Genomic DNA, 20,568 nt, shown 5'->3' with positions numbered 1-20,568 from the left:
AGGGTCTGAATTTAGCCTGGACTGGTAATTTAGATCCGAACTCATTAAGGGTGTTTGTCGTGATAAGGGATTTAGCCTGGACTGGTAATCCCAACATCACCTTATGAGTTCATAATATAGGGGATTTAGCCTGGACTAATAATCCCGCCATAAGATGTGAGGTTCGTAGGAGTGCATACCTGAAATGATCATTCGTACAAATTGACGGATTATGGATTTTCCATTGAGATTTCCTAGAAACTCAACGAGATTAATATGAGATACATGTACAAAATGAGATGTGGAATGATGAGCTCATCTAAGATAAATTACATAGTACTTTGTTATATGACTAACTCATTGATTGAGTGTATGTGATAGGGAAGCCATTTCATACTAATTGATTTTATTACCCAATTTGGTGTATACTAATTACTTGGTAAGTTTACTTTCCGATTATTCGGGCTTACTAAGCATGTAAATGATTACCTATATCTTTTCCCTGCTTTTTAGAGCTCAAGGACTCGTAAATATTGGAAGACGGTTAGGAGAGCCAGCATACTATCGAATAGATCAGCTTTGGTATAAAGACATTTCTAATTTGTTCAATGGCATGTATAGGACTTTTGAGTATTTTGTTATATGTGTCATTTTATTTGCCAAATGAAAGCATGTAAAGATTACCTATCTTTTTGTATATGGCCATAGGAATTGGCTTATTTTGAAGTAGGCTATGACCTACAAATCTATGCAGGTTTATACTTCATATGATGGTTTGTTTCTAATTGGCAATGAGTCACAAGAACGAGTCAATCTTGAATGTGTTAAAGAGACATGGAATCCCCCTAAATACAATATGGGGAAATAACCTAGCATGTGTGAAACTAATGACATGAGGTTTCCATGCAATAAGTTTTGCTAAGAACATTTATAAGAGTATAATCATGTTTTGCTTTGCATTTGATAATCATTAAGTATAGTGATGAAAAGGGTGACCAGAGGTTTGAAAAATAGTCTATTAGGGTCCACACAGTTGGACACATGGGCGTGTTTCTAGGCTGTGTGTGACACACAGGCCACTCCCATGGGTGTGTGGTATGGTCATGCGTCCCCTGTACTTAAAATTTTAAGTCAGTGTTGTACACGGACAGGCCACACAGGTGTATGTCTTGGCCGTATGCCCCTAATTGTATGATATGGTCAAAGTCAGTGTTGTACACGGGCTGAGGGCATGGGTGTGTCCCAAGCCACAGGGCGAATGTGACCACACGACCCCACCCACACGGGAGTGTGACACTTCAAAGTAAGGGAAATTTTTCAAGGTACCCAAAGTTTATCAAATGTCTCCGATTTTGTCCAGAACTGTCCCTAGGTATGTTTTAGGCCTCGAAGGCCTGTTTAAGGGATGAGACGTACATGTTTGAAAAGTTTTAAATTTGAGTGAAACTTGGCGACCTGATTTAATATGTTTATGAATATGAAATCTTGGTAACGCCTTGAACCCTATCTCGACATCGGATACGAGTGAGGGGTGTTATACTACATCACCATTTTATCTCATTTCGTTAAAATCACGTTAAAAAATAGCATTTAAACGTATTTATCCATAATAGACCGTTTATATTATATCCCGAATAAAAGAAATATACATCGTTTAAATATTACGTTTGATATTATTCAAAAAAAAAGGAAGTTTTCAAAATAAGGTAATGTTCTGTATTAGGAAACTTGAGAAGTCGTATCCTAACTTATAGGGTTTCAATTTTTTCTCGTTGAGACTAAATAACCGTATATCCTTTTAAAATTAAAACACGTGAGATTTTAAATAAAAAATAAAATGCAAGCTTATTCTCAAGGATTCGAGGTGTTGTGTCCTAACTTACGGGATGTGGCATTTTGTTACTGATAATATGTTAATTTGCATGGTTTCTTGTGTTTAATTTGGTTTATTTTTGAATTGATCCCTGCTAAATTAGTGTTTTTATGATTTAATCTTGTCAGGGATGCAATTGGACAAAAACAAGCTAAAATGGGCCAAACTGAAACACAATCATTGAAATGGGCCAAATCAAAAAAATAGAGGAAACCAAGGACACATCAAATATTTTGACTTTGTAAAAGCTAAAAATAGGAAAGTCTTATTTTACTTTATTTTATTTTATTTATTTTTATTTTATTTTTGATTTTATATTAAATTATTTTAGGCTAAATTTAGTAAACCCCATGTATATAAATAGGGGTTTTATGTTCTTAAGAAATCATCCATTAATTTTGTATTCCTACATTAATTTGGAATAGAATTGTTCTTTCTGTTTCTTTGAAATTGACGTGAGCTACTGCTATTTTCATTGGCATTTTGCTTCCTTTTATAAATTGGGCTAATTGTCTTTCAAGTCTTTCCATTCCCCAATTTCTTCCATTATCCTTAACCTACCTTTCAAAACATACAAGGCATGAATAATTTCATGTTTCACTAAATTTTATCTTAGCCTTGGGCCGGTGTTCTTTCTAGTCGGGAATCGTGATATATGAATTCGTGTTAAAAATCCGTCCAATCGGTATTCATTTTTTCCTAAGTATCGGGATAGACCAATCATCCCTTAAAGTTAAATTTGATTTCAAGTCAAAGTGTACGTTAGGTTGGAGTTGTCTTTGCTTATAGTTGGAGATTCGAGTCAACAGTGTTGTATTCGGATTTTCAAGAACAAATCAAGGAAGAAGTGATCGGGTTTAAACGATCCAAGCGGTTGAGGCCGTTGATTCGAGTTGGGTTTTTCAGAATGCAAGGCAGTCGAAATCTTGAGTTCGGAACACGTGTATCTCGGCTAGATAATCGGTAAGGGTTGGCTTGCAGGTCGTACCGGAACCAGCTATGAGAGGAAGAATTGGTGGTTAGGACGTTCTTAACTGTTATAACTAGCTTATCGTTTGGAGAAGAAGATTAATTTTCAAGGATCGATTCTTGATACGAAATTTACCGAATCTAAGACTAAGACTTATTTTATCTGTTTACACAAGTCCGACTTTATTTCCAATTTACAATTATTTTCAATAGTATTTAATAGTTTATTTAAACTAATTAGATTATTTTACTTTCTTAAATATTCTTAAACTCCCCCGATTTAATTATTTATTTTTGTTGCAGGTAAGTTTGGAGTCGTGGGCTCTCACTAACTCGTAGAAAGCTATTCGTTAAGCGACTAAGCAATATGTGTCAATGTATTCTTTATGTACCCCGATACCTAATGAGTAGCAAATCTCTGCACTCTCGTAGTAAATTATCCTTTCCTCGATGAACTGATGAACTCAAGTCCAGGCTGGGAACAAAAATACCACGAGATGTGGAGTGTGATAAAATAATTTCTCTCTCCAAGCTAGGAGGTTAAAGAGCTGTATTAATAGCTGCTTTAAGTTAAGTCTTAGCTCTTTAGGAACGACCAATAAGTGTAAACATTCGAAGGCGATTAATGGTTATTAGTCGTATCATTTTCACCTTAGTTGATAACTTTGCTTCGCCACTTATGCTAGCCGAAAGAAAGGCCTATGAAAGCTGTATTAAGTTAACGCGACAATTATTCTGTTCATAAGTGAACGCAGAAGTTGATTACGATATCCAATCCCTGTAGACTCGACCCTACTATGTGACAGCCTTAAAACGATCCTAGTCGGAATGTGGTTTCGGGACCACAAAACCGAGGCATAAAAATAATTTGATATTTATTTTGATGCCTATAATATGTGTTAACTCATGTGTGACATTTTTGATGCTTTAATTTAGAGTTATAAATGTGAATTTCACTAGAAAGGACCTAGTAGTAAACTTTAAAAGTATGAGGGAAATGTGTAATGACTAGTTGATCATGCATGCAAAATGAGGGTTTGCATGTCAATTTCCCCATTTATTAGCTAATGGCCGGCCATAACAAGGGTGTATGGGCTAAACATGTCATGAAACATGTTTTGTTGGTGCATTAGGGAGAAACAATAAACAAATAAGTATGGGTCATAAAGAAAGAAAAAAAAATGTGTGTGTGTGTGAGTGAAACCCCCTTGCCGTGTATTGAGGAAAAGAGAAGAAAAAAAAATTTGTTCATCCATTTTTTCTCCCTTGACCGAAAATACTAGAGGAAGGAAGGAATTTTGCTTCATGTTTGTTTTGGAAGAGGATTAGGAAGAGGTTGGCTATACTTGCATCAAGATTAAGGTATGTTTGAGGTTGTGCCATGAGATTCATGCATGTTTTTAGTTGCTAGCTTGATGTTCTTGTTAGCCCATGGTTCAAATATTTGCTATGTCATGGGAATGAAATTCGGCCAAAGTGAAAATGGTGTTAATGCCATTGCATGCTAAATATCAAGCTTGATAATGATACATGTGATGGTGGATTGAGGATTCTTAGATTTTCTTTTAGCATTTTTGAATGAGATACTAAGTTCTTTGTTTAACCATGACCAAATTGAAACGGTATGGTGTTGTGGTATTCGGCCATGTTATATCCATAAGTATGATTCATGCATGTTGCATGGTAAGTAAGATTTAAGCTTTGGATATGTGTATATATTTGGATATAAGCCACTTGAGAATTCGGCCCTTGCACCTACATGAATATATTTTTGCACATGATGTATTGGTATGACATATATACTATTTCAAGTGTATATTTGCTTGTGATGATGTTTCGGTTATGAAGTAAATGAGAGGGGTGTATTGAGCTACGATATGTAATGCGTTAGTTAGTAAAATGTATGCTGTTTTTGTGTGGTATTAAGTGTACAATTGGCCTCAACATGGGCATGCATATTCGGCCACATGAAGGGAAAAATTGGTGTGCATGCATTCGGTTAGAGGCAAGCATATTGATGCCTATTCTTGGCTTAGAAAATTCGGCTAAGAGGAATATTAACTAATGTGTTGAGTTCGATTCATGATTTCGTACATATGCGACTTTGATGCCTAATGAGTATATATATATTGACTAAGTACCTTGAATTCCTCTTTCGATGCTCAAATGATTAAATCGAGTTATTTGTCAAATTAAGCTCAAGAGCAAAGGGAGCTAAATCCGATAAAGGGAAGGAAAAAGTAGTCGAGTAGTCAGTCGAAATCGCTCGACAACATCCAAGGTAAGTCTTGAGTAATGACCCTACTTGAATTATATTGAAATCATGCTCCTTGTGTGTGTGGCTATTGAGCGAAATTGTAAAGGTTTGATAAATATTTTGTGTTAGAGCCTTAGTAACGAAAATGAATTATGGATGTGTCTTGATTATTGATATATGTGTAAATGAACATTGGAATGATATCCGGGCTAAGTCCCAAGGCAATTATGCTAGTAATTATATCCGGCTAAGACCAAGGCATTCGTCTGAAGTTGTTATATCCGGCTAAGACCAAGGCATTTGTGCAAGTTACCAATCCGGGTTAAGACCAAGGCAATCGTGCGAATCACCATAACCAAGCTAGGTCCCAAGACAATCGAGCGAGTCGCTATATCCGGTTAAATCCAAGGTACGTGATTCGAAGTGAGCAATCTTGCTGTAAAATTTCAGTTTATACACTTGTGAAAATTCCAGCAATGAGGTATGTTTGTATGTGCTTGAATTAGTTGAGTCCTTACAAGTAAGTATCGCTCGGTTGATAAACGAGCTCTAGGCCTTGGGCTAAGTTGTTCTTTTGTGTATGAACATAAGGGTCGGTGATGTGAAATAAGTATGATTATGGGAATGTGTATTAGTAAAGTGATTTATTTAGCCATGTGAATGTAATACTTTAGTCAAAGCTGATTTCATTGCTTGAGACTTACTAAGCATTAAAATGCTTACCCCGTTGCTTTGGCTCTCTGTTTTATAGGTTTCGCTCGTTAGCTATCGGATTCGGGATCAACGAAGTCGAAGTCATCCACACTATCAAAGCCCCCATTTTGGTACAATTTTGGTTGAACTTTGAAATGGCATGTATAGGACTACCCTTTTGTTGTAGGTCATGTACCTTCCGGTTTGTGTAAACTTGGATAGCCATGCGAAAATGGCTTATATACGTTTTTAGCATAGTACTATAATCATTTGTATGTCGATCATTATGAGGTATGGAATTGTTTTGAAACGATTAGCCATTGGAATGGTTAATCATGATCACACTTTGTGCTATGTATGCAAAAAGGGCCAATTGAATCATGGAAAGTATGAAATAGGTAAAGCCTACTATAAAGGCGAATCTTGACAAAGAAGATGATGTGGATGTGAAAAATCACTAAAAATAGTAGGAATGGTATTAAATAGTAAATAAATTATGTAAAAACCTTGATGAATCTACTTTCATATGGAAGAAACGAAATGGTCATATGAGTTATATGTTAACAGATATTAAAGTTCTTGTGAAACAGGGCCAGAACGGTTTTTGGATCCCCTGTTCCAACTTTGGAAAATCATTGTAAACTAATCAGAGATAATTAGGAGTCATGCCATATATGTGTAGATTCCTCTCTGAGTCTAGTTTCTATAGAAACAAACGGCATCAGTATTGAAGTCCTGTACAGGGAGATATCCAATTTGTAACGCACGAAGGTCAGTGTAGTCGATCCCTGCAACAGGGGAGACTTTAACTAATAAAATGTACTAATTGGCTCAACCAAAAATTCTAGAAAAAAATCTGTAGATGGAAATATGAGTCTAGTTTCAGGGAAAAATTACGAAACAAATTTTCGAGCTTTGAAACTTAAGATATGATTTTTAAGGCGACACTGACACAGTAACCAGCTTGTCTGGAAATTTCTAAATGGACTGTGAAGATAGTTAAACTAAGTTTGTGTGCACCTTGTGTTCGATTCCGGTAACGGACTCGGGTACGGGGTGTTACATACTACCACTCTTTACTCCTATTTAGAGTTAATTTAGTAAGAATTATTTTTTGTGGTTTTGACGCCCATCAGTTACTTCGAGATAAGAGGGTCTTTAACATACATTTCGACTTATTCAAGCAATTTTTAAGTAAAAATAACATTAATACAAAGAGGAATCGTATTTTAAGCTCTTTTCAAGTTTTCAACTTTCGACACTAAGACATTAATTAATCAACTAATTACCAATTTTGGGGCGTTATCGGGGTGCTAATCATTCATCGTATGTAACCGAATCCTAACCAATTTTATGGATTTTGTAGACCGAAAAACATTTTTTTAATAAATCAAACTGTTTATTAAGACGATCGATTTACGAGGTGATCCGATTGCACCTCATAAAAAAGATTGGTGGCGACTCCCATTTTTCATTTTAAAAATAAAAGTTGATTTCAAAAAAATGGTTTCGACAGTTAAGATTGTGTTTAAATTGTTAGGTATTTTAATTATGAAGATGTATATGTTTGGTTGTAATTTAAATTGTTTTTGAATTGGTACAAAAGGTGTGATGTGAACTAAATTGTAAAGAAATGGTTATATGTGTTAAAGATGCTTGGGTGAACTTAGTAAAGATTAGGATACAATTGACATGCACGCTTGTATGAGATACATGATTGTATAGGATAAGTGATTGTATGGAGATCATTACAGATTATATAGGGATCCAACATTTGTTGCGGATCATCGAGTATTGCATGTCTCTACGGAGACTCTGGTGTGGTGGAAGGATGTATTATTATGCGATTATACATATGATTGCCTACAAGCCTTGCACTTCGGTGCCCTGGTGTGGTATAGTTACTACTCGGACGAGCAATTTGGTGTGGTGTATTTACTTGTGTATCCAAATTAATTCACTAAAGTTCATCGGGCTAAATGGTTAAGGAAAAGTGAAAAATTGCAATAGAATGGTATGAGCTTGGGATTCAAATGGCTAGATGTTGAAATGATGATGAGAAAGGCATTGAAATGTTGATTTAAGTGAATTGAAATGTTATATGTTTTAATTACTATATGATATGGTTATATGTTAAACTCACCTTGTTGTTATGTGATTTGCCATGTTTAGGCAAACTTTTCCAAGCTAAGTAGCTTGTTTGTTTAGTTGCAAGCTAAGATAAGTTTTTGTTTAATGCCTATGAACTTACTAAGCATTGTATATCTTTACCCCATTTTTCCCTTTTCCTTGTAAATCATCATCTTATGGATCGTGTCAAGCCAGATTGACATAGAAACTCACACTCCACATTTTTGATAGCTTTTTAATCATTTTAAGTCAAGTATTGTGGCATGTATATAAGTGACTTGGTACATATCTGAAAGTTGTTTTGATGCATGGTGTTGAAAGGCATGATTTGGTAATGGTTGATGCATAGTTAGAATGACTTCTTTTGTTTAACATGTTTTAAAGTATGGTATATGAAAATGGTCAAAATAGATTTGAAATGGCATGTCTCAAGTTGATTTGGTATTGGTATAACTTAATGTTTGAATGATTGGTTGTTATGCCCTAATGGCATGAAACTGTTAAGGTTTGATTGATGTTTAAGTGAATAATATATTTATTGATGGTTGAACATGAATGTTTAAACTTGTTGAGTGTGGTTTAGGTATGTTTTGGACCAATTGAAACTAGTCTTTGATGCATATATTGAATAGGCAGGATGAAACGCTTGGAATAGGTACCAAATGGCTCAATTTTGTATCCCATTTTTTAGCATCAGATAGTACCTGGAGCACCAACTCTGGCACCCCATAATTTTACCTTTGTTTTGCTAGCTCTTGTTCTTACCCAACCTTGTACTTCATCAACCCAATCATGGGCGGAGCCACATATAAGATTGTGAGGTCAATTGAACCCACAAAGGAAAAGTAAAAAAAAAATTAATTACAAAATAAATTATATAATTGATGAATTGACCCTAAAAAAATTGAAAATAATCCCACAAAAAATTGACTTCACAAATAATTTGAAAAAGACCTACAAAAATATTTGAAAATGAATTATTTTATAAAACAAATTATTTTATAAAAAGTTTAAATGAATTCTTCTCCACTACTAAAACCCCAAATTTCCTAATTCTTTTATTTTCCTTCAACACTCATCACTTTTCTCAAATTTCTATTTATTCTCTCTTACATACTCACTAAATTTTTTACAAGATATGTAATCAATCTTTTAGTACTTCCAAGTAGGTCTCCCTTATTTGGTAACAACTCTTCTTTTTTTTTTCAAGCATTATTGATTAATCTCTAGAAAATTAGGGTTGTGTTGACCCCTAAGAAATTAGGATTGAGATTTTTCTAGTGATTAAGATCTTTTATGCAAGATTTAGTTTTTTTATTTATTAAATGATTTTGGGATATTGATTTTATATGAGACCTTGACTGGATAATAATTTTAGAAGTTGATTAATACAAATCATTGAAAAAATTAGGATTGATTGTATTTATAATATCAAATTTCTTGAGTATTGATTAAAAAATTAATATTTTTATTTAGAAATCGTTGTTATACAATTATTGTGAATCTTGTGTTTAAAAATTGACATATTGTATTATGATGACATTAAAAATTACTTGAATTGAATGAGGATTTGTGTGAAGATGATGTAGGATGACAATTGCTACTCTCCAAATTGAGTTTCTATTTTGGTGCCCCCATCATGTACCGCTGAAACCTGAAAAACACAAAACATTCTTTTGTGTAATTCCAGGGATTAAAATATAATAAAAATGTATAATAATACCTTATTTATTTATTAAACTTTACAAGCTACTGTTTGATTACATCACATGTGTTGTAATCATTATTATGGTAAAATATTGATTATGAAGATGAAATATTTATTTGTAAACACTACAAATAATAAATTGGCTTTACATTTGAAGTGCAAGTTTGCTAAAAATTACGAGACCAACTTTAAATTAGTGAAAGTGACACTTGTTGATGCGGATTTTCATCATTCTTTTAAGATATTTTCAGAGCCAATTGTATTGTATTCTATTTTGTTATTTTTTTAAAAGTACAAGTAAATTAATACATTAGTTCAAACAAATATGGTGGTTTTACTATTAAATGCATTTTCAAGTTACATTACAGATAAATTTATCAAAATATATTTATTTTACAATCACGTATAAATTTTACATAAATAAATATAAACTTGAACTAGTATCGGTGGTAGAGACCAGAATAATTAATTTTATTTATTTTCTTTCTTCTCAAATTTTCTTGCCTTTCACTTTTTATTTTTTAAATAAACTAAGTAGAAGCATAGAATGAAATATAAACGAGTAGTGGAAAGGTTACAATCATAACATTCTGAGTTGATGCAAGACGTCAAAATGTAGACCAAATGAGTAAAGTGGAAGCAACTTTCGAAATTGAGTTCATGTCGTTGCCTTGATAGAAGTAACAATGAGTTAGAATTATTATTATAGCACTTCAATTATGGCGTACAAATTTATACTTCACACATGCTCTAGTTCGGCAGCTAAGAAACACGGACATAGATATATATATTCTTTTATCAAACATTATTTTTCAATATAATTAAAAATAATGTAATTCTTATCGGTCGAGTCTTAACTCGATTGATCTTTGCATTGTTGCTAATGCAGGAGGAAATAGATTCTAGTACGTTGAAGCATATTATCCTCTATTTAAGGGTTGAGAAAAGGCTAACTATGAGTAATTTTAAGCATTGTATTAAAAAAAAAATAGAGACATGATAAAAACATATAATAAGATTAATGAACCACCCGCTATTAGCGGTTACCACACATATGATAAAATTGAAACTAGAATCCAGCACGTTTTGCTTTGTTTGATTTAATTTTTTATTTTTTCTAAAGTTTCATTTGTGTTCAATATTATTGTTATTATAACCGTTAGCATGACCCGAGTTTAAACACACTTAGAAATGTATTATTGTACAAAAAAAAATCCTGGTTGATTTTCTTCTTCCTTCGTTGAAGTTTCTTCGGAGTATTAATGATTTTCTTCCTTCCTTTTTCCTAAGAATCTGATGATAAAAGCGATATATATCCAACATGTTTTAACAAGAAACGTCCATATGAACCCTAAGATTGAGTATTTTATCATCGTTTTGGAAAGGAATTAAGTTCCTTGGATGATCTTAGATTTTGCTGATCTTCCATTGTTGGATGAGTATATAGTTTCATACTAACCTCTCCATTAGAGTACGAAAGTTAAATCGCAAAACTGTAGATCATAGCCAAAAACTAAAAGTGGTATGCATATGTAGCGTAGCTACCTATGCAAAAAGAAAGTTGATCCCCGTAGACGGGCGGTGGCACCTAGGGTTTGCATATGCCATTTTCAAAAGGGACCACAGATTAATGATCTTTTGCCAAATTCATCCATCTATGATTATAAATCTAGTAAATTTCACTTGTTCACCATTATGTTTATGTTTTCCCTCATTTATTAACACACTTTACATTTTCTTTTTTCCTTTCATTTTTTTGCCATTTGTCATCACCACGTGATTCAGTACTCAATTATTTAAAGCAAAACTACAAATTAAAATGCAAACATACATCTTTATAAATTGTGAAGCTGTTTGCTTTTTCACCCCAAGTTGTATCTTTAGACAATTAAAAGTAACCAAACTGGTTGTACCCTTGGTAAAGCCACCTTCATAGTTGAGATTATGTACAAATATCCTACTAGCTACTTCCACATTTTAAAGACATAGTTCCTCAGCTTCTGTCTCTCCCTCTATCTCGTACACATACAAGCATAAAAAAAAATTCATAACATTGAACAACAATATGGTAAAATCAAAGAAGTTCAGAGGTGTCAGGCAACGGCAGTGGGGCTCTTGGGTCTCAGAGATCCGCCACCCTTTGCTGTATTCTCAATAAATTAGCTTCCTGCAGCCATTTGTATATATATGTGTGTGTGTGTGTGTGTGTGTGTGTGTGCATGTGTTTTCTTCATATTCTCTTACAATTATCAACTTTTATATGATATGCTTCTTGTTCCTGCATATCTCCACACCTAGTGCAGCATTTCCAAATTGACTAACTACATGAATTAATATCCATTTCTATTTTAGTTCCATGCATGCATGTAATGATTAATTATGATTGAAACTATTCATATAATTAGTTAGTTGTAACTTATATATATGTAAGAGTAGTGGATGCTGATGTAGTGGATGCTGATTTCAATATAATTTGTGATAGGAAAAGAAGGGTTTGGCTTGGGACATTCGAAACAGCCGAAGAGGCAGCTCGAGCTTATGATGAGGCAGCCATTTTGATGAGCGGACGTAGCGCCAAAACAAACTTCCCAGTGCCCAAAAACCAAACAGGAGATGAGAATACCACGACTTGCAATTCCCTTTCTTCAATCCTCAGTGAAAAGCTTCGCAAATGTTGCAAAACTCCATCTCCTTCCCTTACCTGTTTAAGGCTTGACACTGAGAATGCTCACATCGGGGTGTGGCAAAAGAGAGCAGGGAGTCGATCAGATTCATGCTGGGTAATGACGGTTGAGCTAGGGAAGAAAAATGGGGAAGTAACTGAGACTAATAAAATGCCGGCTTCAGATGAACCCATCACCAACAAAATGGTGAGACAGGAGGTTAGTGATAATGGGTTAGACGAGGAAGAAAAGGCAGCATTGCAGATGATAGAAGAGCTTCTCAATAGGAATTGATCCTCATCAAAATCGGATCTTCCAAATTGCATATGTTAAGTGCTTGTGAATGTAGTTGTGTTTATTATTGTGCTTTATGAATTTATATTTAATGCGTTGACAATAAAATTTAATATATTTGTTTTCAATTATTTTAATACCAGTTTGTTTATTTCTATACTTTCTTTATTCCTATGTCGTAATTATACCCATCATTGAAGGGGGTTTCAGGTCTGCTCTTAGGCCTGGTGATGATGGCCATGTTGTTATCTTTACTGAATGGTTTCTTTTTCTTTTTTTTTTTTTTTTTTTTGAATTCAACAGCCGATGTTCGTGTGGCTAAAACCTCCTTCAACTTGATGAAAGAAGCATTTAGTGCCAGTAGGGTTCATCTAATACCTTTAAGCTCTTGAAAGAGAAGAGCCTTCCTTCAATAGTAGACAAATTTGGTTTGATGCAGTTCACTTAACCGTATAACTTTGTTGGTGTATGACAGGGTGTGAGAGTTTGCCATGCCAGTATCTCGCTGAGGTTTACCATAATTAATCATAGCTCGCAAAGCATCAATAAAGTTCTGTAATTAGTTTTGGTTTTGAAGAAGGGAGAAGAGAGGAAAAAGAAAGTTAAAAGAAAAGAAAAAGAAAAAAGTACAGGGAGTTAACCATTTAGTCACCATAATGTAAAAATGTGATAAAATCAGTCATCATATAATAATTTTTAAAATTTGATGACCGAAATATAATTTAAATTAATTTAAACTTTTATTTTGATTATTTAAATTTTTTAAGAAATTTTGAATTTTATATATCTTATAACTTTATATATACTTGACTTTTTTATAATTTATATGTTATAAAAAATAAATTTTCAGAAATATATATTTAAATATTATTTTATTTTTATAATTTTAAATTATTTGATATAAATAAATACATTACAACTTTTATATGGTTTTTGTCGTACATTACAATAAATAACCAAATGTATGATTAGAATTAGAAACTAATAGGTACTAAATTACTAATCTTCCGTTTAAGCCAAACCAAAATTCATCCGACCCGACATCTGACCCGACCCGAACTAAACGCAAAATAAAGAAAGGAAAATGGAAAAGAAAACGGCGATTGACGACACAAAACAAAGCGGGAGAATTTAGCTGATCTCCGTCTCCCTGCCTCAAGAGAAAAAGGAAGTATCTGATAGAGGGAGATACATCGCCATGATTCTCGCGGTGTTATTCGCCAACTCTGAAGGCAACATCTTAGTTGAACGGTACGTCTGCCCCTCCATTTTCTCCCATCCCATCCCATCCCATCCCATCCTATGCTTTGATTTCTTTTGCTGATTTTTCCAACTATGCTCTTTATCGCTTCTAGTTTGTTGAATTAGTTGAATCTGCTTTGTATAGATGTAGATCGTTAATGGGTTTTTTTTTTATGGAAATCGAATAATTTTATTCTACTTTCTGGATGGGATTTGATTTGGTAGAAATTGGAAATGGATGATGTTTGGCAAACACATGATCTGTTGCGGCTGTTCATGATCTATGAAGCCGGATTTATAGTTATTAGTAGAAACGAAAAAGAATGATGATGAAATGAGATAGATTCAGACAAATGATGTTGCTTTTGAGTTGATCATTCCACCATTTGCTAATGAAACCCTACCTTTTTTTTTTTCTCCTCTTCTAATCATTCCTGGGAAACATATTTGGGAATCTGAGCCTAGATTAAACCTCTGATATTAAACTCAGGAAACAATGTAAGAGAATACTATCTATTCCAAAGTCCAACTGAGGTCCAAAGTCAAACCAACTTTAAGAAAGGACCATTGTTTCAAAGGTCTTGGAGACTGATCACAACTTTTCTTGTCATCCATATGTCAGTAGTAGAGGTGTGTGCTTAGAAAGAGTAGCCAAAGGAACATGACCTGGTTATGTTTCTTCAAAGAAGGTCTGAAGAAAAGTTAACAGAAAAAGAAGCATTTGATGACATCTCCTCATTAAGTGGTTGCTCTTAGGACTTTATCCATGGTTTTGTATTTTTCAGTCTCAAGAATCCTACTAATTATAGCTTCAGTCCTGTGAGAGTGAAGTAGTTTGAACTCATATAAATTATTATTTGTAATTGTTTCTTTCAATTTTGATCTGTTCTTTTGAGGAATATGCAGTCCAACTTTCAAAGATTGATATTTTATTTCTTTTTCATAACATAATTGAGCATTACCTCAGGGATTATGTTTTATTGCAGCTTTAATGGAGTTCCAGCTGAGGAACGGCTGCATTGGAGATCTTTCCTAGTTAAACTGGGAGCAGATAATCTTAAAGGTGTTAAAAATGAAGAGCTGCTTGTTGCTTCTCACAAGTATGAATATCTTTCATCCATTTTACATTTCAGTATCTATCTTGTAGCTATAATGTATGTTTTCCGTCTCTAAATGCATTCTAGAATTATTCTGAGGAATGGATTCTGGAATGATTGGAAGGACTAAATCTGGCATAAATCAGGTCACACGGATTTTGCATCCTGTCAGCTGGCATTCAAATGATGTTTGGTATAACCTGGAAACTTGATTGAACCATGTGAAACGCTTGCATCTGCCATTAGCACAGAATTGATAGTTAATTGCTCAAGTCTTGCATGGACCGCAATGAGCACAGCATTCATTTTTAGTTCTTATGTAAATGTTTTAAACATGTAGCTAAAGTTTGTTAAGTTGCAGATAGTCTAAAGTATAAACAATGGTTCAACAGGCCTGATTCACTGGATTTCTTTCCCAAACTTCCATCTTTGCTCACGTGGCCTGGTAACTTTCATGAGTGGAAAAGCCATTTTGAGAGTAAAAAGAAACATAGTCTGTAGGATACGTTTTAAACTGGGCAATGGGTTCTTCTAATTCAAAATACAGCAGTAGCATAACCTTTTTGCTTCTGTCATGTTTTATTTTTTCCCACCCTGAAATTAAGTTAATTCCATGAGTTAATTCATCAGGGCCACAGGTTTCCTGTCTTTGTTGATTGTGGATGAATCTGTTTCCTAAACCTTAATTAAAGCCATCCTGAGATATCAGTTTAAATAACTGAACAAAAATGTTCTTTTATCAGGTCTGTTTACATTGTTTACACGGTGCTTGGAGATGTCAGTGTCTATGTTGTTGGCAAAGATGAGTATGATGAACTTGCATGTAAGTATATCTTGCCCTCTTTACATGTACAATCTTAGTTTGTGAGATTTAATAAAGCTACAAAACTTGAAACTTGACTAAAGTATGCAGTTTTCATGCTGTATGAGGTGAGAGAGCTTGAATGGTTCATAGGTTCTTTGAAAGAAATGTTCTGAATGATTTGATATTAAAAAGCACTGGCTTTTCTGTATTGTGACTTGCACATATCTCTCTGCTCTTAGTTACATAAGCTTCTCTGTGATGTTTAACATTGCTTGCTCATAGTGCGATCCATTCTTATGGTCTGTAAATTAAAATAAATATTGCTTCTTCTTCTTTTTTATCTTTTGAAATGTAATTTAGCACTCCATAGAATTAAAAAGAAAACAAAATTAACACCGATAATTGTAGTGCATTTGAAAGGGAATCAAATATATCATCTAACATGGTGCATTAGGTTACATACTTGAATTTTATTACTGATTAACTTCCTGAATGGTTTTGCTCTAGTGGCAGAGGTGATCTTTGTTATAACCTCAGCTGTAAAGGATGTATGTGGGAAGCTACCAACAGAGCGCCTTTTTCTGGATAAATACGGAAGGATATGCTTGACTTTGGATGAAATTATTTGGAAGGTGAGATCACAAGTTGGTATTCTAACTATAGTTTTGGCATGCTTCCTTTTGATTAGAAGCTGTTGGTACTATTTGTTTTAATTTGACTTGCACCACGTCAATGAGGCTTAAGAAAACTAATTATGATCTTTCATCTGGCCATGATTATTAAAACGCTAGAATTAATGTAGCATGTGGCAACTCACTTTCTTGTGCTGCTTAAGCACATCTAATATCTCTGTGCCAGGAAACTGTGACTTTTTGTGTGATTGTCAATGAGCATCCTTTTGCATTTTCTTCGATGGATACTGCTGCTAACGTTTTGCCCCACCCCTTTTCTTAAATATTCTCAAGGGATATCTGGAGAACACAGATAAAGACAGGATCAGGAGATTAGTACGTTTAAAACCTCCAACCGAGTTTTAGGCTGAGAACACCCTACTGTCACAACCCATTTGGAGGCAGTAGATTCAGGGTCCTGTACTCAACTGAAAGGCATGGTATATCCTCTGCTGTAGTATGTATTTACTATGCGAGTATTGTGTAATATCATGCTTCCTATTCTGCATTACAGATATTTTTCAGTTCTGGGTTGGAGCTTATGGAACTGTTAGATGGACATTGTGATATCCTCGCATTGATAGGATACCAGTGATTTTTTTTTTTATTTTTTTTATTTGAAGTTGTGACTTAAGATCAGTTTGAAGACATAATTGTACTTTATTGTTATTTTCATGACCTTACTAACTTGAGAATATATATAACACAAATAATTTGGTATTGTGCTTTCCCTGTAACACATATGTACATAAATTGTTACGTTGTTTCAACTGGAATTATTTGACACCTGCATCTTCATGAAGTGCTTATGAAATGATACCAATTGGGATTTAGGACTTCTCTCTATCTATAGGTTTTTACTTTTTAGTATTTATGATATTTAATTTGAAATTGGAATTATCGAAAATCGCTAAGGTGATACATTTTTTTTCTTTTATTACTAATTGATAGAGTTGAAAATAGAAATTGATTGTTTAGTAAAATGGTGGGTGGGTAAAACAGATGAGCAAGTAAGAAAAGAAGAAATTAGGGTAGAAATAAGATGTTTGTTTATTAAATTCAAAGAAATAAAAATAATAAAACTTCTGGTATAATAAATAAATAGACGCTAAAGTTATAATAATCTATAAATTTCAGATTAAAATTAAGATAATGATTATAGTATTTGATGTTTTAGATTCACTTCAACAAAAGGTAAAAGTGAATATGTAATTTATGAAAAACAATTGGAAATAAGAATTGGGTCTGGCTAAATGCACTTTTTATTTTAAATATGAAATTTAGAAGCAGATATTAAAATTATTGATTGTCAGAATGACAAAAGGATGGAAAACAACTGGTTTTAATTTCATTCTTTTAAATCACTTTTTATATGTATCACCTACCAAACCAATTTAATATCAAAATTTTTAACTTTTAAAATTTATTTAAGAGGCACACGTCAAATCATTATTTTAAATAAAATTTTTAGGTTAAATTATATAATTAATTTCCATATTTTTCGTTTTAAATAATTTAAAGAAAATTTCCTTTATTTTATCTTAACTTTTTTTCTAATTCTCTTTTGCTTCTCTTTTGTTTTCTTGTCTTCTCTCTCTCTTTTAACTTAAATTTTTCTATGTTTTCCATTTGTTAAAACTAGTTTCTACATTTTATTTTTTGAAAAAATTTTAAAAGGTAGACTATTTTTTTAATTTTGAGAAAAAATTATATTAGATTATTGTCTGCCTATTAATTTCAATAGTTTATTTAAGAACTGAAAATTTTAAGAGGTAATTATACCCTATTAGTATCAATGGTTCTTTTAGAAACTGGAAATATATTGTATGCCTATTAATTTGTTTTTATGATTTCTACATAATTTTATAATTTTCGAGTCAATTGATAAAATATATAATTATTGATGGTCAAATTTTTATTATGCTCACTAGAAACATGTCATTATTTTCAAATGTCGGTAATTAAATTATAGCTTTTGATGATTAAGTAATTCAAAAGAAAGCTTGATTAACTATATAATTTATCCATATTTTTTTTAAAGCATTACTTTTTTTTTTAAATTTTTACTGTTATTGAGTAAAAATCTTCATTGATTAGAAAAGGAGAAGGAAGAGAACGATATGGAAATGCAATGTGAATATCACGGAGAGGATCTCTGGGAGCAACCGGTTGGGGAGGAGAGTGAACTGACTGTCCGTGTTTCTTTTAAGGACATGTTGATTGGGTCCAAGAGATCGGTAGGGTAGGCAGTGCAAGACAAGGATGAGGATGATGTTCAGTTGCTTGAAGGCAACGTGATTGTTGGAACAACGGATGGTATGTCGTCGATAAGATTTTCTAATCGTGTTCATCAAATTTTGTATAAGAACATGTCAATGACGATTGTCATGAAACTTCTGGGTAGAAAGGTTAGTTATTATGCACTATCTAATAAGATCTATAGTTTGTGGAAGCCTTCGAATCCTATAACGAGCATGGATCTAAAGAATGATTATTATTTAGTTAAGTTGCAAGAGGAAGTGGATTACGCTCGAGCACTTACTGAAGGTCCATGGATAGTATTTGGCCATTATTTCACGGTGCAACCTGGGTCCAAATATTTTTCCACAAGTCAATTGTTCCCATCTAGTGTTAAGTCAATTGGGGAAATGATTGGTCGAGTCATCAAGCTAGATGATAACACAGGGAGTGTTTTGTGGAGTAGGTTTGTCTATTTGGCAGTTATGGTTGATCTCAATAAACCATTAGTATATAGGATTAAAGTGGATGATCGGGTGTAGAGAGTGGAATATGAATCTCTTCCTAACATGTGTTTTATGTGTAGCCACTATGGTCATATGAAAAAGTCATGTACGACTTTGTCTTTTCAGGAGAGGCAATGAGGTGATGATGTTGTACTGCATTCGGAAACATGTCCTTGTGGGCTTAAGGCTAATCACGAAGGAGTTGTGGAGTATGGTCTTTGGATGATAGTTGATCGGTGGTTAATGAGAGCTGATCGGAGTAAAGGATCCAGCAAGGAAGAAAAGAAAAGTGCGAATCTTCAGGGATCATTAAGGGAAAATAATTTAGGGGATGTTCAGATTTTAAAGCCCAAGATTATTGCTAAATCTAAGGGAAAAGGTTTAGCCATTTATGATAATCCATTAGGGGTGGTGAATCAATTTTGGATCATGATAATGTGAAAGGGGGTTGGGCTATGTGGCTTGGTTAATGCCTCTGAGATTATTAATAGGAAAGTTCATTTTATTGGTGGCTCGTCTAAGGGGTTTAGCGGGTCCATTGTTAGTTTTGAGATTAATAAGGGAATAGGCCAGATTGGGAATGACCTGATTCTTTTGGTAAATTTGAGGGAACTTGTAGATAAGGGAACTTCGATGCAAGATAAATCTTCTCGAAAAATTGAACTGACAATGATTGGAGGGTTTAGTTTCTTGGTGGAAAAAGTCATGAAAACCACGGATAATCATCCGGTGGTGGCTTTTATCGAAAATCAAGATCCTAACTTACATGTAGATGTGACGATGGTTAGTGACCATTTGGCGATGCCTTTGGGTTTTGATTCTAGGAAGTTGGTTCAGACGTAGGGGGCCCAAGCGTGTTGAAAACCTTCCTAATATTTTAAAAGGTAAAAGTGTTAAATTTAAAAATAGGGGTCTGTGCGATTGCCTATTTCGAAAGCAATGAGTTGTATCACTGATGGCATTGGAAAAGGCAATTTCTCTCTCGACTATTGATTTAGGGGATGGAAGCATATTGGCAGCTGATGAGGATATTACCGTTGTTTGATGTGAGATCTATTTCTTTCTTCTTCTTCTTTTATATTAATGCCAAATTTGTTTGTTTGGAACTATCAAGGTTGTGTAGGTCCTAAATTCATTAGGGTGGTTAAAGAGTACTTTGTTAAACATGAGGTTGAGATAGCAACATTCTTTGAAACTCGAGTCAGTGGACCTAAGGCAGATAAAATTATCGCCAATCTTGGGTTTGATTTTTCTCATAGAGTTCAAGCTCAAGGATTTTCTGGGAGAGTTTGGGTATGTTGGAGGAATGGTACTCAGATCTAGGTGCTTAATAATAATCCCCAATTTATTCACTGTTACATTAGGAAGCAAGTGGGTACTTAAGGGTTGTTTGTCACTTTCGTATATGGTAGTCTAGATAAGCGATAGCATAGGGACTTGTGG

At 33.7% G+C, this 20,568-nt stretch overlaps 2 protein-coding genes across 4 annotated transcripts; both read left to right on the top strand.

Moving 5' to 3' along the window:
- The first annotated feature begins 11,483 nt into the window (after window positions 1-11,483).
- LOC108488896 (ethylene-responsive transcription factor WIN1) lies at window positions 11,484-12,703 on the top strand. Its single transcript, XM_017793172.2, has 2 exons — window positions 11,484-11,754; window positions 12,092-12,703. Exons 1-2 carry the CDS (start codon window positions 11,675-11,677, stop codon window positions 12,564-12,566), a joined length of 555 nt encoding a protein of 184 aa, XP_017648661.1. The 5' UTR covers window positions 11,484-11,674; the 3' UTR covers window positions 12,567-12,703.
- Window positions 12,704-13,628: 925 nt separating this feature from the next.
- Window positions 13,629-17,118, top strand: LOC108487317 (uncharacterized). 3 transcript variants are annotated; one of them, XR_001871624.2, is made up of 6 exons: window positions 13,639-13,817; window positions 14,795-14,908; window positions 15,649-15,728; window positions 16,218-16,342; window positions 16,676-16,816; window positions 16,896-17,118. XR_001871624.2 is itself a non-coding variant. In XM_017791626.2 (5 exons), exons 1-5 carry the CDS (start codon window positions 13,765-13,767, stop codon window positions 16,745-16,747), a joined length of 444 nt encoding a protein of 147 aa, XP_017647115.1. In that variant the 5' UTR covers window positions 13,629-13,764; the 3' UTR covers window positions 16,748-17,118. The 3 variants fall into 3 exon arrangements, 1 of the variants encoding a protein (XP_017647115.1); XR_001871623.2 differs by having other exon boundaries at window positions 16,676-16,821; XM_017791626.2 differs by having other exon boundaries at window positions 13,629-13,817; window positions 16,676-17,118.
- The last annotated feature ends 3,450 nt before the right edge of the window (window positions 17,119-20,568 follow it).

Source organism: Gossypium arboreum, chromosome 10, assembly GCF_025698485.1.
Source record: "Gossypium arboreum isolate Shixiya-1 chromosome 10, ASM2569848v2, whole genome shotgun sequence".
Classification (NCBI taxonomy): domain Eukaryota; kingdom Viridiplantae; phylum Streptophyta; class Magnoliopsida; order Malvales; family Malvaceae; genus Gossypium; species Gossypium arboreum.
The sequence above is the reverse complement of the archived record's forward strand: the minus strand, read 5'-3'. Positions and strand labels throughout refer to the sequence as shown.